This window comes from Giraffa tippelskirchi, chromosome 2 (genome assembly GCF_054371585.1).
Source record: "Giraffa tippelskirchi isolate mGirTip1 chromosome 2, T2T-mGirTip1v1.2.pri, whole genome shotgun sequence".
Lineage (NCBI taxonomy): Eukaryota > Metazoa > Chordata > Mammalia > Artiodactyla > Giraffidae > Giraffa > Giraffa tippelskirchi.
The window spans coordinates 12,772,512-12,794,825 of NC_137276.1; the positions used below are offsets into that span (position 1 = coordinate 12,772,512).

At 39.3% G+C, this 22,314-nt stretch overlaps 1 protein-coding gene across 8 annotated transcripts in view; it reads left to right on the plus strand.

Annotated features, from left to right (window-relative positions):
* Positions 1-22,314, plus strand: part of CACUL1 (CDK2 associated cullin domain 1) — a 70,205-nt gene that overhangs the window by 19,408 nt on the left and 28,483 nt on the right. For all 8 annotated transcript variants that reach the window (XR_014067426.1, XR_014067414.1, XR_014067421.1 and 5 more), the window contains exons 2-3: positions 4,626-4,752; positions 5,652-5,754. Coding sequence is in view for 3 of the 8 variants with exons in the window: in XM_081536398.1 (XP_081392524.1) it covers positions 4,626-4,752; positions 5,652-5,754 (230 nt within the window). In the remaining 5 variants the exon portion in view is untranslated. The remainder of the gene's footprint in view (positions 1-4,625; positions 4,753-5,651; positions 5,755-22,314) is intronic.

The window sequence follows — 22,314 nt, forward strand, 5'->3', positions numbered from 1 at the left end:
TATGGGAGCTTGTTATCTTATGAGGTTCAAAGTTTAAGCCTTGTGGCATGATGTTTTGAGGCTGTAGGGTTTTTAAATTTTTTGAACTTGAATGTCTCTTAGAGGGCATATACATTTTCCACTTCATTGAAATGCTCACAGCTCTTTTTTATTCTTGTGCCAGGTCTATTTTACTCATCTATGTTACTGGCCTGGGCCTTGTAGGCATTTGAGTTTAGAATATCTTCTTTAGGCAGTTTGAAAAATAGTGCATTTTTTTTCAAGCTGGGAACTCTAACCTAGATAAAATTCAGTTAGGTTTTGTTTAGGTTCCGTATTTTATATTTCTTTTGATTAGTCTGAACTTTTTTGTGGGCAAAGTTGAAAGGGATTGTTTACGTTTCTCTAGCAAGGGGATCTATTTTTAGAATTCAAGGCTGTGGGTACACACACACACACACACACACACACTCTGTTTGAGGCTGTGTGTATCAATGTTAGATAAACCAAACAAATGGCTAATATTATTTGGTTTGTTTTAAATCAGAGATTGGGTTGAGATTAGCAAGGAATTAAATATTTTAAAAGTTGTCGGGATTGTTATTTTAAGTGTTGACCGCAGAGTGATATGAAAAACCTTCTTGACCTTTGGCTAAAGGTATGAAAACCAACCAGGGCTCATTCTTCAAACTCCCTGTAGCTCTGGCAGATGCTTATCTGTGTTCTGCTTTCCTTTCTACTATGGTGAAGATTGGGTGGCTCCTGAGGAGAAAGTCATGTTAGCTAGTGTTCATGCTGCTGGGCCAGATTGTCGTAGACAGGGTGGCTTATTTATCTCTCACATTTCTGGAGATGAGAAGTCCAGGATCAAGGCCCTGGCAGACTGGGAGTCTGGTGAGGAAGCCTGCTTCCTGCTTCATAGAAGGCCACCTTCTCCCTGGGTCCTCATATCATGGAGAGGGTGAGGGAGCTATCTCGAGTCACTCAGTCCATTCTTGAGGATCCACCCCCATGATCTGAAAACCTCCCAAAGGCTCCACCTCCTAATACCACCATCACTCTGGGGGTTAGGATTTCAACACATGAGTCTTGAGGGGATGTGAACGTTCACTCCATAATAGGTAGCATGTAAGTGAATTGGTTTTTTGTTGTTTTTCAAGCAAAATATATGTGGAAATAGATATAACATTTTAGATGTGGAAATAGGAGTTAAGATTTTCTGCTGTGACTTTTGCCTTTTTCATTTTGGTTTGAAAGTCTCTTCTCAAAGATATTTAAAAGCAGAGCTTTTTTTTTTTTTTTTTTGTAGTGCCACATGAAAGATATCTGAGAGGCATCAGAAATCTTTGCTTCTGTACTGGGTTTACACCTGTGAGACTTCCCATCTTAGGTTCTTTTTCCTGCATCAGATCTTTACCTTGGAGATTTGTAGAAGTGTGAGACCTGTGTGTGGAAAGCAGGCAACTCCCCAGCTACAGTGCCGGGTGGAGTTCATTGAACTGAGCTGTCCAGGAGCCTATGGCTTGGCCTGTTCATTCTTGGCTTTTGGGACTTGAAGTTTGCTTTCAGATCTGAACATGTTACCTTCTTCAGTTCCCAGCTTTGGGCATAGAGCAGGTGTATGGTGTGGTTTAGATGATGAACACTGATGTTGTACTGTTTTTCAGTCGCTCAGTTGTGTTCAACTCTTTGTGACCCCATGGACTGCAGCACGCCAGGCTCCTCTGGCCTACACTGTCTCCCACGCACTGATAGGTTCAGTAACCTAGAATCACATAGTAAGTTCTTTGGTTTTCAGTTATTCTCAGTTTTTTTCTTCAAACTTTAAACTTTTTGTTTTGTATTGGGGTATAGCCGATTAACAGTGTTGTTAAACAGTGAAGGGACTTGGCATACGGGAAGGTGGTATTTTGGAGCTAGTGTGTAACACTTCGCAACATCTGCTGATCCCCTTTTATCACTGGGAAAGCAAGCTTTACTCAATCTTTCAAGGCAGTAGGACCTCATTAGTATTTATGTCTATGGAGTATATTGCCAATGGCACTACTTTTCTGTTTTTGATGAGTTTGTTTGAAGAACAGGTAGTTTTATGCCCAAGGAGGTGATTCTAGGAAGCACCTGTCAGAGTGTGGAGATGAGAGACAGGGGCGGTAAGGAAGCCAGTAAAGAAGTCAGCACGATGGCGACTGGAGTGTGATCTCAGTGGGGACTTGGAAGTTGGCGCAGCACTCACCCAGAGTAAAGGGAGATGCTGGGTGTTTGCGCCCAAGGTCGCATTAGTCATTCCTTGATAGTGGCTCCTGGAGGTGTTAATTCTCTTGAACTTCCAACCTGCCCCTCCTTCAGGCAGAGCAATGGCAGCCAGAGAGCACTGTGGCAAATAGTGGTAGGTGTCGACCACGGCCTTTGTGGCAGAGTAAGTGGGTGGGGGTAGCAGCAGTTTCAACTCCCAAATGTGCTGGACTTCTCCTGCGTCCTCTTCATCTTGGTCAATGGCATCCCCATCCTTTGATGCTCAGGCTAAAAGCTTTAGAGTCATCCTTGACCCTTCTCTCACATCCCACATCCACACCATCAGCAAATCTTGTTGGCTTTCCCTTAAAATATGTATAGAATCTGACCTTTCCTCTCATCCTCACTGCTCTCACATAGTCCAACCCGCCACCATCTCACAGCTTTCTTGCATAAGGCAGCTGGAATGATACATAGAAAATCAAAGATTACATAACTTGGCTGCTCAAAACCCTCCTCCTCTTACTCAGAGTGAAAGGCAGAGCCTTTCCACTGCTCATAAGGCCCTCCAGGATCTGGCCACTTTCTGCCTTTTGTGTGTGTGCCTATGTGTACACATGCGTGTACAGTCCTTTTTGTCTTTAGCCTTATATGTAGTCAAAACATTACTTTCGTCTCCATTTCCCCCCTCCCCCCAGCCCTTTTTTTTAGTGGCAGCTATGTGATTTGTTTGTAAATTAGATTTATATGTCACAGTTTGCATTCCGTCTTTACCACTACATCCTGGTTGAATTTTTTTTTTCCCATACAATCAGTGTACTTTTTATAGTGATTAGTTTCCTTGGTTTTGAGAAATGCATGGAGTGGTGTATCTGCCACCGTGTTTCCATAAAGAGAGTCCATTGTCTTAAACGTTTCCTCCTGCTTCCCCTGTGTAGACAGTCCCTCTTTCAACCTTCCAGTCTCTGGCAGCTACTGATGCATTTTCCTCCCTACAGTTTTGCCTTTATAAATAAGCGAGTCTTACCGTATATATTATATAGCCTTTCTGGTCTGATTTTTTTCACTTAGCAGAACACATTTAAGATTATTCTATGTTGTATAAATCACTAGTTAACTCCTCAAGTGTCCTTTAAGTATATTAAAGCCAAAAAAAAGGTGAATTGATGTAAAGAAAATATTGAACAAACACAGTAGATGTGGCACATAGATATGAGAAACATCTTGAGCCTTTAGTGAACCTAAAATTGGGAAATGGGCTGGTGGCTCAGGTGATAAAGAATCTGCCTGCAATGCAGGAGACCCGGGTTTGACCCCTGGATAGGGAAGATCCCCTGGAGGAGGGGATGGCAACCCACTCCGATATTCTTGCCTGGAGAATTCCATGGACAGAGTATGCTGGTGGGCTACAGTCCATGGGGTCACAGAATCTGACACGACTGAGTGACTAACATTAATGTGATAGAAAGATGCCAGATCAAGACTTTGCTTTACCTGGTACCACTGCCGGTGATTAGCTGTGTCCTTTTGGGGAAATCACCCTTCTGCTCCCAAGTTTCCGGTAAACTCAATAGTAAAATGGCTAGTAGTTGTTAGCTCCTATCAAGACTCCTAAGACGCAAGTTATTTTAGGTGCTTTGGGTAGCTCTTTTCACTATTAGCTTTTCATTGCTGTCAAGTACCCATCACCCCTGGATTTCACAGTTAGGACAGGCTGTTATATAAATGCTTTATTAAACCCATCCTGGAGTAATAAGAGCCAGCCATTAGGAATGAGGTAAGCCTTCAATATACGGCTGTGGTTCCTCGACATTTTTCTGTTGGACTTATCTAAAGGGTGGGATCGCGTGAGCCTGCATCACAGCCATTGTCATGTCCAGGAGCTCCTGGTGGTGCCATAACATCTTGGCAAGTTTTAGCACTGTAGCATTTGGAATTTAATCTCCGTAGTCATTTCCTTAGGTAGATTTTCCCAAGGGTTTCTGTAAAGATTGATTAGAAGTTAAGTTTCCTAGAACTTCATTGGGGTTCATGAATAGGCCATCTTGTTGCATCGTGGACAGTGTGTATTTGAAGGTCAATGCATATTAAGAATGCTCCAGTGATCACAGAAAACTGCAAAGGGAACCAGAGAGAATTGCTTGTTTTGTTATTTTTAATGATAGGTAGATTTATAGTAATTTTTTGTTTTTTTCTTTTGTATAGTAATTTTTAAAATCATAATTAATGGCTGCTTAAATTCCCTGATCAGACTGGGCTTTTTGAAATTGGAAATGAAATAGTTGAGTTGTATTTAGGTGATAGATTGTCAATGTAAAATTAGAGTCAGTGAGAGGAATTTGAAAAACTGCTGTGATTTGTGTTTATTTTTATATGTGGCACATAGTAATATTCATCTTACTTTTTACTTTTAGTAATGAATGTTATAACTATTGAAGATTATAAGAGCACATACTGGCCAAAATTGGATGGTGCCATAGATCAGCTTTTAACTCAGAGTCCTGGTGACTATATCCCCATATCCTATGAACAGATATACAGGTAAGTCAAGATTTTATTTGCTTGGATTTTAGAGGGTATATTGAGGTTCACAGCAAGTTGAATTATGACAGCATGTATGAATATAATATATGATACACACGGTGAGGCTCTATAAATTATTTATATGTTACACACTTGTGGATTGGCAATTTTATTTGTACTTCTTGCTTCAGAATTGGTTTTCAAATCAAGGTATTGTTAACCCTGCCTCAGCCTGCCACCCCCACCAAACACAACGCAGAAATTATAGAGGTCAGTGAAAAAGGCAAAAAAATTGTCCTTTTAGTCTCATGGGGAGGTGCTAGCTTGTTCTGTTGATGTTTATGATTCTGTTGATGTTTATGATACACAAGTTTACCTGTCTTTGGTGATTTTGTTTCCCAGCTCCTGGTAAGTGAAAGTAGCACATTAGTGAGGACTGGGGTGGGATGTCAGATCAGCCCAGTCACAAGAGGAGGAAGTGACAGCTGTGTTGTTCTACACAAGTGAATTACAAAGACATTACATTGCAAACACTTCTGTGAGTTAGAAACTTCATGCTGTGTATCACTCGCTCTTCCTTATTCCTTCCTTATTTTGACGTTCATTAATGTCAAAGAGAGAAGCTGACTTTTAAGTAGTTACCATAGTCAAACTCAGATTATTACCCAGTATTAGGTTATCTAGTACTGATAAAATAGTTAATAGGATCCTCAGAAAGATTCTTTGTAGCTGGCCATGCTGGCTCTTCCTTCTGAACACTGATTGGGGCAGGGTATGTTTTTGTTTAAGAGTTGCAACTGGTCACTTTGTTAGGCTCGAATTAATTCACCAGTGGTTATATATTGAGGGTATGCCTTTACCTTGGGCTGAATTAAGTGCATCATCATTGATTTTTCTGTCTGCCCTCCTCCCCACAGTTGTGTGTATAAATGTGTGTGCCAGCAGCACTCGGAGCAGATGTACAGTGATCTGATTAAAAAGATAACTAACCACTTAGAACGAGTCTCAAAGGAGCTGCAGGTAAAGAACTGATTGTATTGATTTTTGCTTCTTCAAATTGTCTCATCTTGGGAATAGATTAATTTGAAAATTTGACATAAACTGGGGACATTTTTAGATTGCGTGTACTTCCGACTGTAATTCCATTTATTCACCATGTCAGCATTTCTTTTCTTTAAAACCTTATTTGTTCTGTTAACCTCAGTCTTTGGTGACTTTTACATTATGAACGTGTGTATATTTTAATTTTTTCTGAACTTTTTTTTATTGTTATCTTTGAAGTGTTATTTGCCTGCCAGTTTCTAATATTTGCTAATATTAACAACTGAAGTTAGCATTTTATTGGTCAACTCTGTACAGATGAACATCATCCCAGCTGTAAAATCTGGGGCAAGTTGCAGAAATATTTTGTTTAACGAAGCACTTGGCTTCTTGATGGCACTCTGGCCCTCCCCGCCTCAGTAAAGTTTCCAGTGCTTGAAGGTCACGTACTATCTTTATTCCAGGGCCAGTTCACATTTTAGTTGTGGTGTAGAAATTGCAGGACGTGTAGAGAAGTCACTCAGCAGGAGATCATCAGGGTCCACCCCACGGTTAGGACGTGCTTCAGCAATTCTGAAATATCCAGTTTCCAGCAAGTGCTGGGTTACTATTTGGATAAACTTTTTATTTTGTATTGGGGTATAGCTGATGAGCAAACAGTGTTGTGATAGTTTCAGTTGAACCACGAAGGGACTCAACCATACATATACATGTAAATACAGAATCTTTATTCATTTAACAAATATATTTAGTACTAGGCATTGTATATGAATTACAGGTAAAACCTAAGATCTGTGCATTGCAACTTTGAATGGTTTGCTTAATAATTCTTGACTCTACCCTCTCTGAATCCCCACGTCCAATTTATTGCCAAATCCCATTTATGTTCTACTTCTGTCTTGGCTCCTGTCCACTTTCCACCATCCAGTCCAGGCTACGTCTTTTTAGGTGTGTTCTAAAATGCTCATCTCAGTTGGTGTTTTGCCTCTACTTTTAACACTTCTAACTAGAATCTTGCATTTTAGAGTGACTGTTTCTAAAATACAGCTCTGATAATCATATTCCTGTTAGAATAACATCTAAGCTTCTTAATGGGATTTAGAAAGTCTTTCATCGTCTTGACTCCTGCTTATTTCTGTAGCCTAATGGCTTTTAGAATGAGATGGTTGGATAGCATCACTGACTCAATGGACATGAGTTTGAGCAAACTCCGGGAGATTGTGAAGGACAGAGAAGCCTGACATGCTGCTGTCCACGGGGTCGCAAAGAGTCAGACATGACTTAGCGATTGAACAGCAATAATGGCTTTTCTGTTACTGAACTTATTTCAGTTCCTTGAACACTTTAGGTATTCTCTCACATCTTGGCTTTTGCCATGTTAAGTTGACTGCCTGAAACATTCTTCCTTTCCTCTGGCCTCTTATTTTTTCAGTCATTGTGAACTTAACATTCAAGCTGCAGCTCAGACATCGTTTGTTTTGGAAAACATTTTCTGATACCTTGTTCCCCAAGTCCGGGTTTGGGGGAACCCCTTATCTGTGCTTCTCTAACATCGAGTACGTCATGGTAGTTCATTGCATATTGTAATTTCTAGTTTGGCTGTTCCCTCTCCCCACACCCCCCGCCCCAGTACTGTGTCCTGAGAGGGCAGAGGTGCATGTCTGTCTTCTTCATTATTGTGCTGTTAGTACCCTGCCCAGTGTCTGATACACACGAGGCATCACTTACTGAATAAAATGTGTAGTGAGTGAATGTTTATGAATAGTTATTATCTCTTGGATAATGAAAATTTTTCTAGTATAAATCTGAGTTTGATCTTATTTTTAACCTGAAATCTAGGTGGTCTTCTGGGTGTAGGATATACCAGAGATTTCATTAGATCAGCAAAGAACTCATCTCAAAAAGGATCGTTTTATTAATACTCTTTTGGTTTTATTGAAATAATATTAAATAGTCTTCTAAAACAGAAAGCAAACCTTTTGGTTCAAATTATAAGGATAAAATATATTACTTGTCTTACTCATAAAAGTCATCTTTGAAATGTGAAATTTGGAAATTTGATAATACATTTTACGCTTATGCTCTGACTTCACGTGTGTCATTAGTTTGACTGATAAGAGTTCTGATTTGCCAAAGCTGTTTGTCGTATTGCAGTTTCTGCTTGAGTAGATTTTTTTGGTACTTAATTTTGTAAGCACTGTAAGACTTTTCATTCTTAGAATTATAATATTAATGTAAAATATTTTTAAAGGCAGGGGGCCTTGTAGTATAGTATTATCAAGCTCTGTCTAACCGGTAGTTTTGGAAGACCACTTGGCTACAGTCTCTGGCATAAATTTGCTTGATCAGTTATCGTTAACCCAAAGGTGTAACCTATTACTTGCCCAGGATGGACTGTACAGGGAACTAATACCTGGGAGTCACTGAGGTTCAGAGAGTGAGTTTCTGTGGTTTTGGAGAGTGATCTCTGACTGTGTGTAGAGCTCCTTTATTCTCTATCACGAATGCACTATGAACTATGGTTCATTGTACCTTACTTTATGGATGTACCTCAGTTTATTTATCCACTTTTTAACCAGTAAATATTTAGGTTGCTTCCAGTCTTTGGCTATTACTAGCAGTGCTACAGTGAATAATCACTTTTGTAAGTTTTATTGTGCTTTAATTTATTGCAGATCACAGGTGCTGCATTTTTTACAAGTTGAAGATGTGTGGCAACCATGTGCTGAGCAAGTCTATTGACATCATTTTTTCAATGACATCTGTTTGCTTAATGTCTCTCTGTCACATTTTGGCAATTGTTGCAATATTTCAAGCTTTCTCATTATTGTTATATTTGTTATGGTGATTTGTGATCAGTGATATTATTACTTCAGGTTGCTGAAGGTTCAGGTGATGTTTAGAACTTTTTAGCAATAAAGTATTTTTAAGCTAAAGTATGTACATTGGTTTTTTTTAGACATAATGCTATTATACACTTAATAGACTATAGCACTGGAAAACTAAAAATACGTGTGACTCGATTTATTGATACCTGCTTTATTGCGCTGGTCTTCAGTTGAACCTATAGTATCTCTGAGGTCTGCTTGCCATCTCATGGACTTTGTGCATATTTTGTGGTTCACAAAAGTTGTGCCAAGTTATGTGCTCCCACTGGTTCGATGTGTATCAGTATGCCTGTTTGCTCTACCATTACTAATATGGCATGTTAGGTAACTAAAGAACTTTTGGTTTATATTAATATAGCGATAGTTCTTATAAAAATTAAAATGTAGACGGGTGATAGCTCTTGTGAGCTAATATTAGGTGATAGCTAATATTTTAAAAGCCATATTGATAAATATGTAGATAATATACTATGTAAAATCAGGGAACTTAGTTTATTTTTAGAATCAGTACATATCCTACTTTGAATTCAGCAACATGGGACTATGAAAAATCTTACTTCTAAATGATCTCTGTTGTAAAATTGTTAAATCAAACCATTATTATATAGCAGGGTGAAGTGGATAAAAATATGGGGACTGGGCTCTGATCTCAACTCTTGCCCCTCAGCAGCTATATGCCTCTTGATTAAGCATGCTGATATCATCTTGCAAATTTTCTCAGTGTTAAAATGAAGTGGCTTTACCGAAATATCTGGTTCCTTTACTCTCAGGTCTAAGATACTTTTTCTTTGCTTACTTCTTGGCCAGTGCTGCTTCATTCTTTTCTCAGGCTTAAAGTCATTAGTGTCCACCTGTGTAAAATCTTCCTAGCACCCCTCACATTTCCCTCAGGCAAACAAAACGCCATTGGAACTTTTTCTTCTGTGTGCTCATAGTATCTTGGCAATAACAACTCTGTATTGTTTCTGCGTCCACGTCTGGACGCCTCACAGCTCCTTCCTCCTTAGAGGGCAGGGACTCTGTCTTGTTTGTCTTTTTATCCATAGTGCCTGGCACAGTTACAGCTCACCAAATGTTTGTCAAGTGAACGTTCAGCATCCGATTTGACCAATGGGAAGAGTAGCGTAATTCGTGACCACTAATCTTTGTGTCTCTGGATGCCTGTTGTTGTTCAGTGTCTTAAGTCGTGTCCAACTGTTTGTGACCTCATGGACGATAGCCTACCAGGCTCCTCTGTCCATGAGATTTCCCAGGCAAGAACACTGGAGTGGGTTGCCCTTTACCTCTCAAGGGGATCGTCCCAGACCAGAGATCAAACCCACATCTCCTGCATTGGCAGGCAGATTCTTTACCACTGAGCCACCTGGGAAGTCCTAACTAGTTTTGTAGGCATTTTATTAATTTATGCATTTTTCACTTAATCCAGTATATTAATTTATTCAGTGTTGCAGGTCTGTGGCATAATCGTGGCGTAATCTCTACTTTATAGAGGTCTTAAGGACAGCTTTCCTTCGAGACAGAACACGAGTATATGCTCAGGCCCCTTGAGCCAGAAAAGTTTCATTTGGGTGGAATGTTTTGTTTGCAGCTCTGAGTTTAATAATGAAATACTGTTATTATGAGCTAAAACAGGAGTGTGGGGTGAGTTGCATTTGGCAGATAATCAAAAATTTAGTGTTGGGGTTAATATAATCAGTGAGTTGGACCTTTAGGGCATCAACCTCTTATCTTTCAAGAGCATCTTAAAATAACTACTGGTGTGTATATAATTTACATTGTCAGAGTGATTTATTTATTTCTATCAAAAGCCATATTGTATTGAAGGGTCTGAGGAGTATATGAAATAATGTTTCATGCTCCCCAGTTATTGACTTAAAAACTAGAGAATATTGGTTTTAGACATTTTAAAAGATTCTTTTAATTTGTTGAACCTAAATGTTTTAATATAACAGCATAATCTAACTTGCTTGTTCTTGAAAAAATGTATTTTTTGTTTTCATTTTGGAAACAATGACTTTTGACCACTTTGGTAACTTAAAAACTTTTTTGTTGTTAAATTTATTAAATCACTTTCATAGCTACACCTACTTAATATTCTGCTTACTATTGTATTTTTCTTATGTATCTACACTTTTTTTTACTTAAACTACTAGATTGTTTCAACTGTGACATATTTTGTTTTGGTTTTTTTTTTAAGTCATTCTTCCGGACTTGTGCTTCACACCTCTGTTCTTTAAATATGGTAATAAACATCTCTATTTTATTTTTTTCCCCATGTCTCCAAAGCCTCAAAATGTGAATTTACAGTTCCGATTTTTTTATATACCAAAATTGGTTTATTTAGTAAATGATATTCATTCTGGTTAGTTTTAGAAAATTCTGTTGAAACTTGTAGCAATCATTATACTTTAGGTGAGGGCTCAAACCAGCTTTTCCAAATGCCTATTAGACATTTCAACTTGGATTTCTCCTTTTGGATATTTCATATTCATGTAAAAATTGAAATTCCTTTTCTCTCAAATCAGTTTTACTCTCAGGCTTGTTATTTCATATTCACCTTTGACTCCTTTTTTCTCCCTTATCTTTTATTTCCAGGTGATAGTCAAGGTTAATAGGATATGGTAATTTGATTTGTTTCTGTTGCCTTTTATTCTCACTGGTGTCATCTTTTTCCTAGTCATTGTTGGCTAGTGCCTACTCTAGTGCAGGACTCTCCTAACTGGTCTTCCTTTCTCCAGTCTGTTTTTTTTTGACTGACTAATCTTGATACTGAAGCTGACGCTCCAATACTTTGGCCATCTGATGCAAAGAACTGACTCATTGGAAAAGACGCTGATGCTGGGAAAGATTGAAGGCAGGAGGAGAAGGGGACAACAGAGGATGAGATGGTTGGATAGCATCACCGACTTGATGGACATGAGTTTGAGCAAACTCCAGGAGTTGGTGATGGATAGGGAAGCCTAGCTTGCTGCAGTCCATGGGGTCACGAAGAGTTGGACACGACTGAGCGTGTGAACTGAACTGAATCTTCTAAAAATGCTAATTTTTGATGGGCATACTTTCTTATTCAAAAACATCAAAGACTCCCATTTGCTTTTCTTAATCACTGTTGATTTCTTAGCCAGTATAAAATAACTGAGCTGGTTGGTTGGTTGTAGGGGTCCCTAGTGGGGAACCTACTATAGCTTGCTCTTTCCTATGCAAGTGTGCAAGGTACTCTAGTAGGTGCAGCTATAGACATATGATTGATAAGACTGGATAATTTTAGACCAACCCTACAGCTGAGAGCAGTTCTAAAAATGGACCAGGGATGGGGACTTCCCTGGTGCCCAGTGGTTAAGACTCCACCCTTCCACTGCAGGGGGCACAGGTTCAATCCCTGGTCAGGGAACTAAGAGTCCCACATGCTTCGTGGCATGGCCAAAAAACAAAAATGTAAAAAAAAAAAAAAAGAGTCCAAGGAGCTAATTAAGAGATCTGGGAAAAGAAGAAAATCTAGAGAGGGGAGACTAGCATTTGAGCCATTTCTCTACTAGGGGCGCCTGTTTATTTGGGAAGAGTAGTGTCATAGGCTGAGAAATTTTATAAAGCTTTGATGGGTTTATGGGGGTAGGATGATAAAAATTGGGGTTCAGGTCCCACCAAACCTAAAGGATCACATCCCAGGTATATTAAGAATGGTCAGTTAGAGCTGTCGTGGTAGGTGACATTTGATTCCTGATGGAATGAAGATGGTCTGGATTTGCTAGCTCCTCTAGTGGCTTACCAGAAGCAAAAGTAATTCTCCCTAGAGCAAGATCATCATCCTGGGCATCAAATTGTTTGCATAATTTTTCATAAATAGTGTCTGATGTTCAGTCAGAAATACCTAGTTACATTAGGAGATAAGGTGATCATGAAACGAAGAGAAATGATGAAATACATTTTTAGACAAGAATTGGGAGAATTCATCACCAGTAGTTTCTCCTTTTGAGGAAATACTGGGGTGTTCTTCAGATAGAAGGAAAATGTCCCTAGGTGAAAACTTGGAGAGTCAATAGGAGTGAAGGAAAACAGAGAGATGAATTATATATCTCTGAATATATATAGGTCCACAGTCCCTTGTCTGTAATTCCAAAATACAACAAAAAGCTTTGAAAATTGATTTTTTTCCCCCCTCTAAATTTGGTGCCAAAACTCATTTGCAGTAAAACTTGGTTAAAACTCATGTGAGGAAGGAACTTAGTGGGAACCTACATATGTTTTCTCCAAGAAATATCAGTGGGTTGATATTCCCATTCTCTACTGGAAATTTTACAGAGTATATGGTATATGTACCATAGTACCTTCTAAATCTGAAAAGCTCTGAATTGCAGCACACTTCTAGTCCCAGGTATCTTGGGTGAAAAATTGTGAACCTGTTAATCAAAAGGGAGAAAGAGATGTCTGGGGCACATTGCACAGGTGAAAGAGGCAGGACAAATAAGACAGTAAGTTGGAAGAGAGGGAGGATGAGAGGATTTGAAGATCATTTTGGCTTCAGGGGAATTGTTAGAAGTGGGAGTGGGAGGGAAGATGAGAGTGGTTTTTGAATATTTAGCTCAGCTAACATTTAGTGTCCATATGCCAGGCATTGTGCTGAATGCAAAGGATACAGTGATGAGTAAGATGGGTTTATTCTTTGTACTGTTCAGGAAAAGAGTGTGATGGTCATTTTAATATACTGGAGTGTGATGAGTAGCATGATAGAGATTTCAAATGAGTCACAAGTCTTGCTAATTTTCCTCCCTTGTAAAATGTCTCCAATTTATTCCCTGCCATGTCGTTAGTTTATTTAGGTCCTCATTCATACTTGCTCAAACAATAGAAAAAGATTTCTGGTTCATGTCTTGACCTTGCACTTTCCCTCTATCCGTTTTGTTTATTTTTTAGACTTACCATGTCATTCATTTTCTTAACCTTTTGCTGCTTCATTTGCCCAAAGAACAAAGACCATCCCACTTACCAAGAATTTCAAGACTCTTTACACCTGAACCCAGCAAGATAGTGTAAGAGTATTTTGCTTTTAAAATTTAAATGGTGGTGGGGGAGGGTTGTCTTTTGACCTTTGTTTATTTTCTTAGTTTTGCCACTGTTTCTTTCCTCCTTTCCCTTTCTGCGGGGGGGGGGGGGGGGGGGTGCGGCGGCATTCTACTTGTCCCCTTGTTAGGGTTTGCCCAGCTTTTAACTTCTCTATTCCTGGTAGGCTTAGCTGATCACTCTCTGTACTTTGCTGCCCTAGCACTTTGTGTTGCTGCTAGAGTCCTTAGTTTAGCCCTTGATATATATTTAGTTACCAGCAGGAAGTCACCTTTGCAATACTGGGAGCTTCTTAAGGGCAAGGATCCTAACTTACTTTGTTTTCCTTGGCCTGTTGTGATCTTGAACTAAGTACTCGTTAGGTAGGGTTTTCTTGGTGGCTCATTGGTAAAGAATCTGCCTGTCAATGCAGGAGATGCGGGTTCAATCCCTGGTCTGGAAGATCCCCTGGAGAAGGAAATGGCAACCCACTCCAGTGTTCTTGCCTGGAAAATTCCACGAAGAGAAGAGCCTGGCGGGCCACAGTCCTTGGGGTCACACAAGAGTCAGATACACCTTACTGACTAAACAGCAACAACAATTCATTAGGTAAATATGCTGGTCTTGATGCTGTTAACCAGATGTTCCCAATCAAGAGTATACTTCTCAATTCTGTTGAAGTTAGACTTGGCCAAGTGCATTGGCTTATGAATTGTAAGAGAAAGTGTGTTTAGTGAGGGGTGCACCCCCCAAAGATCTGAAGCCTTTAAGATCAGCAGTGCAATTTTCCATGTTTCCCTTTCTCTGCCCAGTGCTCTGGATGGTAAAGCCTCCTGTAACCTGGGTCCCTAAGTGAGTATAGCATGGAGCTATACTCAAGATGGGCATGAAACAAGGGAGAAAGAAAGGTGTGCTTATATGTATTTTTTTCCTTAACACAGTAAAAAAATCTGTTATTTTTATTGAGATACAATTCACATACCCTGACATTCACCTTTTTGAAATTTACAACTCAGTGGGTTTTAGTGTAGATGCAAAGTTGTGGAGCATCACCACTAATGTCAGAACATTTTATTCACCCCAGAAAGAAACCAGTGCTTATAAGTAGCCCATCTGTCATCTCCACTCCTCTCAGCCACTGGCAGTAACTAATCTACTTTCTGTCTCTGTGGGTTTGCCTTTCCTTCGTAGAAATGGAGTTAGTCAATATGTGGCCTTCTGTATTTGTCTTAAATAACGTAGCATGTTTTCAAGGTTTATTCATGATTATAGCACGATGCTTCATTCTTCTTTTTGGCTGGAGAGCATTCCGTTGTATGGTTATACCAGTTTGTTTATCTAAGCTCTGTTCTGTTGAGTTACTGAGGTTTGGGGAGTTGTGTTTTGACTGATAAAATCAGCACTTGAATTGACAATATTTAGAAGATTCTGTTTTGCCCCGCTACCATTTGGATAACTGAACTGCATGGGTTTGACATCCTTTACTCTTAAAACTGCTAACAAATGGAACCTGATTATCTTTGTGTTTAGAAGCCATAGCCAAGAATTGCTTTGCCATTTGTGTTTTGTCCAGTGGATGGCAGCATAATTCAACTAGTTGTCATGAATGTTGTCCTATGAAATTTTGTATATTTTTTGGAGGCTATAATTTCTATAGCTGTTGAACTACAAAGTGTATACATGTATTCTACAGCTATGTAGAAAGGTTAACATATTTTTAGATAATAGGAACAATGTCTGTTACCCTTTCTGCATAGATTTCAAGTAAGGTAGCTGTCACTGCCAACTGATACGTAACTCTTCACAGGAAATCTTTCCGAATAAGTTATTTGGAGATCTATTTTTAAGTACAAATTAGAACTTAAAGTAGTTGTTATAGCAAAGTTGTTCTTATCTCAGGGAATTTGGCAATGAGATGCCTTAACCCTTGTTCAGTCTATAGGCTTGCATTCAGACCAAGTTCTAATATGTTTACCACCATCCTTTGAAGGCAGGTCTGTGTTTTCTTTTCATTTGTCCTAATAGGACCAGGCTCCAAAGAGATCCAGTAAAAGCACTCACTAGTTGATAAAGATAAAAAAAAACATATGCTTGCCTTACAGCTGAGATTACTAGAACCATCTATTCCAGTTAAAAGAGTTAACTTGGAAAATGGAATTTGTGATGAGCAGGAGAGTCAAATCACTTAAATAATAATTATTTGCAGTTGTTTATTATCAGAGTGTACAGAGTACCTTGATGAGTTTTACTCTTTTTAAAGTAAACTTTTTGTTTTAAGACAGAATTATGTACTTAAGTTGGAAAAGATAAGGTAAAAAGTTTCCTTCAAAAAATAAGCTAATATGGAGAAGTGATCAGATCATTTTTGCTCAGTGTTCAAAGAGATGAGGGGTATAGGACATTGAGAAGTCATGCGAGTCCATCTGACTTCTTTGGATATTTTCTCTATTTAGTAATCCTTGAACCTTTTGTAACTGTTCTTTGTTGTTCCCTGGTAGCTCAGTCAGTAAAGAATCCAGCTGCAACACAGGAGACCAGGGTTCGAAAGATCCCCTGGAGAAGGAAAGAGCAACCCACTCCAGTATTCTGGCCTGGGAAATCCCATGGACAGAGTAGCCTGGTGGGCTACAGTCCATGGGGTCACAAGAGTCAGACATAACTTATTGACTAAACCACCACCAGTCAGTTAAAAAACTGAGATTAGAACCTAGGTTTATCTCACTGTTGTGTGGGTAAGAGAAAGGAATCCGGGAATCCAGAGGCTTGATTTTAATTCTGTTTAGTGTTCAGATCCAAATAGTATTTGAAAAATAAAGACAGTCTTTTTTTTTTTTTTAGAAATAAGTGAGAAATTTCCATATAATAGTAACAGTAGTAATAGTAGCAGTTGACTTTGAAAGTTAAGAGGCCTAAACAAGAAATCCACTGTCTGTTAGACTCAGTTTAATTTTTTATTGTTGTTTTTAATTAAAAAAAAATCATCCTTACAGTTTATATTAGGGCATCTAATATATACATTATAATTTTTAATAGCTCCTGAGACTCATTTACCCTGTACATATCTTATCATTTTTTGGATATTTTACTATGAAAACAATATCTGCACATTAGAAATGGGAATGAATAAGAATATAATACCGGATGTATGTATTTGTTTGTTTGGAAAGAAATTCCATTTTTATGTAGCATCTGTCAGTCTCAGGTGTAGCCTTGCTTCTGGAGCCTTGAGAAATCTGGCTGTTGGCAGCATGGAACGGCTCTGGAAAGTCATGGATTAAGCTAGTTAGACAAAGTATATTACACTCCCTTCTTTTGTTGCTAAAGTTAGTCATATAGAGGCAGATTTAAAAGAGAAAAACGAATTTTTGATTCAGAAAATATTAAGACAGCATTCAGGTCCATTTGTATGGCATCCAAAATGCTGAAGTCGTGCTTGGTAATATAAGGAGTAAATGTTAAAAGATTATGAAGGAACTATTTGAAAATTTTTAGCCTTTGTTTGACTTTAAAAACCTCATCTTTTTATGCATGTTGCCAACCTTTTCTACTAGATCATTATGTATATTAATCATAGTTAAAGTCTGTAAGATAGTTTCAGCCTGTGTGCATCTCTGTGTCTGGGCCTGTTGGCCATTTAACTCTTGACAGTGGGTGTGTTTTCTTGCCTTTTTTTGGGTGTTTCTAATCGAATGCTGGACAGCGTGTATGGAAACAATAGTAGAGACTGACATAAATACTATTTATGCTTACTAATGGGCCTGCCACTCTTCTGTTGGGCTCTCAGTATGAGGAGTTGGGTCAGGCATATTAGTAGTTGAGTTGGATTTCAGTTTTACTGTTTCAATAGATAAGAAGGCCTCAGATTCTTGAGCAGTGCATTGTGACTTCTTAGTGTGAATCAGGAGGGGCTGGATATTACAGTTGTAAAATATGGTGACCTCAGGTCTCTGATGAGCTCAGAAAATTGATTTTGTAGGTTGACCAGCTTCTTCTTATCTTCAGGGCAGGACTGATGTTCTCTGGTGGCTTTTGCATTCTAAGTGGAGTTAGAGCTTCACTGGTAGGCTTTAATAACTTCATAATCACTGAATTCGATGATAATCAAGAAGCTGTTAAATTTAAAAAAATAATTCACCTGTAGTCTTAATGCTAATGTTAAAATGTTAGTGTACCATATTTTCACTGATTTCGGTATAGTTTGCAGCTGCAGTGACCCTGTGTCATGCAGTAAATGCCTTGGGTCACTGGGTGATTACTGTTCCACCCTCCTTTGGATCCTTTAGACTTCTTTCCCGTAGAGCACCTCTCTTTCCTTTGAAGTGGTTGAAGGTAGAGGTTTCTAAGTGCTTAACAGCTGCTGGGCCAGCGGTCTAAAGAATCCCCTGAAGTTCTCATTAAAAATTCACACTTCTGGAGAGTTTCTGAGTCTGGACTTTGGATTGGAGTGTGGCAAAGGAATCTGAATCATTAATAAACCCTTCAGGTGCTTAGGAAAGTGGTGGCCTGCGGAAATGTATCGTGATTCCTGAACCTGGACTCTCTCAAGCTAGGAGTGGTGGCTCTTTTTGTTTAAATGTAAGATTGTATTGTTGCTAAAGACACACAACACATTTGCACCACTGCAGTGCCAGTCTGGAGTAGGAGTACCATGCCTACCTGGATGATACAAATAGCAGAGCTTGGTTTAAGTGTCTAGTGAAGAGGGACTAATGAAGTAGACACTGGTGGGGCCAGATAGTCATAATTACATTGTAGAAATATATTTGATCTGGGAGGTGTTGATGAGTGTATATAGCTGAGTAATAACACCAGATTACAAGATCATTCCATAAAAATACACACAGAAGAACAGAAGAAAATGTCGATGGTAGCTATCTACCATTCTTGGTAGTGGTTATTTTTCTATAATTGCATTTTTGATTTTTAAAAATGTCGATCACTATGTATTACTTCCAACAAACATGTGTCAGTGGCCTTGTTAGGTGTATTAGATTCTTCCTTTCCTTCCTTTCTACCTCCCTATTTCATTATAACATACGAAAGCTGTTTATTTGAAGAATGAGAAGTCAAGTGGGCCTTAGGAAGCATCAATACGAACAAAGCTAGTGGAGGTGATGGAATTCCAGATGAGCTATTTCAAATTTTACAAGATTATGCTGTGAAAGTGCTGCCCTCAAATTGTCAGCAAATTTGGAAAACTCAGCAGTGGCCACTGGGTTGAAAAAGGTCAGTTTTCATTCCAGTCCCAAAGAAAGGCAATGCCAAAGAATGCTCAAACTACTGCACAATTGCACTTATCTCACACGCTAGTAAAGTAATGCTCAAAATTCTCCAAGCCAGGCTTCAGCAATACGTGAGCCATGAACTTCCAGATATTCAAGCTGGTTTTAGAAAAGGCAGAGGAACCAGAGATCAAATTACCAACATCCGCTGGATCACCGAAAAAGTAAGAGAGTTCCAGAAAAACATCTATTTCTGCTTTATTGACTATGCCAAAGCCTTTGACTGTGTGGATCACAATAAACTGTGGAAAATTCTGAAAGAGATGGGAATACCAGACCACCTGACCTGCCTCTTGAAAAACCTGTATGCAGGTCAGGAAGCAACAGTTAGAACTGGACATGGAACAACAGACTGGTTCCAAATAGGAAAAGGAACACATCAAGGCTGTATATTGTCACCCTGCTTATTTAACTTATATGCAGAGTACATCATGAGAAACTCTGGCCTGGAAGAAGCACAAGCTGGAATCAGGATTGCCGGGAGAAATATCAATAACCTCAGATATGCAGATGACACCACCCTTATGGCAGAAAGTGAAGAAGAACTAGAGTCTCTTGATGAAAGTGAAAGAGGAGAGTGAAGAAGTTGGCTTAAAGCTCAACATTCAGAAAACTAAGATCATGGCATCCAGTCCCATCACTTCACAGCAAATAGATGGGGAAACAGTGGCTGTCTTTATTTTTGGGGGCTCCAAAATCACTGCTGATGGTGATTGCAGCCATGAAATTAAAAGACACTTACTCCTTGGAAGGAAAGTTATGACCAACCTAGCTGCTGCTGCTGCTGCTGCTAAGTCGCTTCAGTCGTGTCCGACTCTGTGCGACGCCATAGACAGCAGCCCACCAGGCTCCCCCGTCCCTGGGATTCTCCAGGCAGTAACACTGGAGGAGGTTGCCGTTTCCTTCTCCAATGCATGAAAGGAAAAGTGAGAGTGAAGTCGCTCAGTCGTGTCCGACTCTTAGCGACCCCATGGACTGTAGCCTACCAGGCTCCTCCGTCCATGAGATTTTCCAGGCAAGAGTACTGGAGTGGGGTGCCATTGCCTTCTCCACACCAACCTAGACAGCATATTAAAAAGCAGAGACATTACTTTGCCAACAAAGGTCTGTCTAGTCAAGGCTATGGTTTTTCCAGTGGTCATGTATGGATGTGAGAGTTGGACTATAAAGAACGCTGAGCACCGAAGAATTGATGCTTTTGAACTGTGGTGTTGGAGAAGACTTTTGAGAGTCCCTTGGACTGCAAGGAGATCCAACCAGTCCATCCTAAAGGAGATCAGTCCTGGGTGTTCATTGGAAGGACTGATGCTGAAGCTGAAAGTCCAGTACTTTGGCCACCTGATGCAAAAAGAGGTGACTCATTTGAAAAGACCCTGATGTTGGGAAAGATTGAGGGCAGGAGGAGAAGGGGACAACAGAGGATGAGATGGTTGGATGGCATCACTGACTCAGTGGACATGAGTTGGGGTAACTCTGGGAGTTGGTGATGGACAGGGAGGCCTGGCGTGCTGTGGTTCATGGGGTCGCAAAGAGTCGGACACAACTGAGCAACTGAACGTTGTTTATGAACATAAAAGCATATATTCTTAAATTTTATTTGTGTGTGTGTTTCATTTTGGTGGGATGGGGACAGGGTGTGGATAGAAGAGAAAGAATATTATTATGAAGTTATGGAACTTGTATATTACATCTGCAGTATCCAGTGTGGTTGCCACTAGTCACATGTAACTTAAAATGATGTAAAAACTCAGTTTCTTGGTTTTACTAAATTCATTTCAAGTGCTTAGTAGTCACACGTGGCCAGTGGCTGCCATATTGGACATTACTGATATGGGACATTTCTGTCATCACAGGAAATTCTTTTGGGCAGTACTGACCTAGATTGTAGTATATTAGTCTGTTGGCTTCTAGTGCTGTTGTGCTCAACTCTTTGTGACCCTTTGGACTGAAGCCTGCCAGGCTTCTCCGTCCATGGCATTCTCCAGGCAGGCACTCTGGCGTGGGTTGCCATTTCCTCCTCCATGGTATCTTCCCTACCCAGGGATTGAACCCAAGTCTGGTTGCCTGCATTGTAGGGCAGACTCTTCACCTGCTGAGCCATAGGAGAAGCCCTCTATTGGCTAGTAAAATTATTTTAACAAGTCATACTGTTCTAAAAATTAATATACATCTAATTAGAGTAACTGACCAGACTTTCTTATCTAGCTTTCAAAATTAAAGATAACTAAGGAGTATACTTAGTAAATATATGTGTTTATATAAAATATTTATCAGCTTTGTTCTGTAAAAGTGTCAAAATTATTTTGTTTTTATATGATAATATTTGATTACCTAGTTCTACCTTTTTTTTAAACTTAATTTTTCTTAAGACTACTCTACAGAATAGCATCTGTATGAAGTAATTAATTTCAACATTGTGTGGTAGTAAAAGATAAGCAATAAGCTATCACTGGGGACTGAGTAAATGAATAGTATATTCAAACACCATACTTACAAGAATAGATTTCTTTAAAAAGTGGTTTGAGGGCCTCTGAGGGTCCCTGAAATCATTTCAGGGGGTCTGTAAAATCAACAGTTGTTCTAATTCTGCTAAGAACTAATTTTCCCTTTTTACTATGTTGATATTTGGTCTGGTGGTGCAGAAGCAATGGTGGGTGAAGCTGCTGGTGTATTAGCTTGAATCTTCATTTCTTGACAGTCATAGCAGAAAACAGAAGCATTTCACTTAATGTCCAAGATGAAACAGTGAAAAGTCTTAATTTTATTAAACTGTGACTTTGAATATACTTAAAAGATGTTTGTGAAGAAATGGGAAGCCATGTATACTAAAGCAGCAGTGATTGTTTTGAGCAATAGCACTTGTGGTAGTTATATGAGTTTTGAGCTAAACCAGCTGTTTAGGCAGTGTTTTCCCGTTTAAAACATTATTTGAAATAATGACAAACTATGGTTATTTAGTGAAAGTGAAGTAAAGTGTTTGACACTCAGTTATGTTCAACTGTAGCCCACCAGGCTCTTCTGTCCGTGGAATTCTCCAGGCAAGAATACTGCAGTGGATAGCCATTCCCTTCTCCAGGGGATCTTCCTGCCCCAGGAACTGAACCCCAGTCTCCTGCATTGCAGGCAGATTCTTTACTGTCTGAGCCACCAGGGAAGCCTCATGGTTATTTATACTGCTGTTTAATAGACATTTTCTGAAAAGGGAAAGATGTGTGTCACTTAAAGAAAAAACAGCATCAGTTGTTATTTGCCAGTGGTAAAATTCAAGCATTGAAGTGAAAATCAGAATTTTGGAAAACCTGTATATGTCATGATGACTTTGATAATATCCC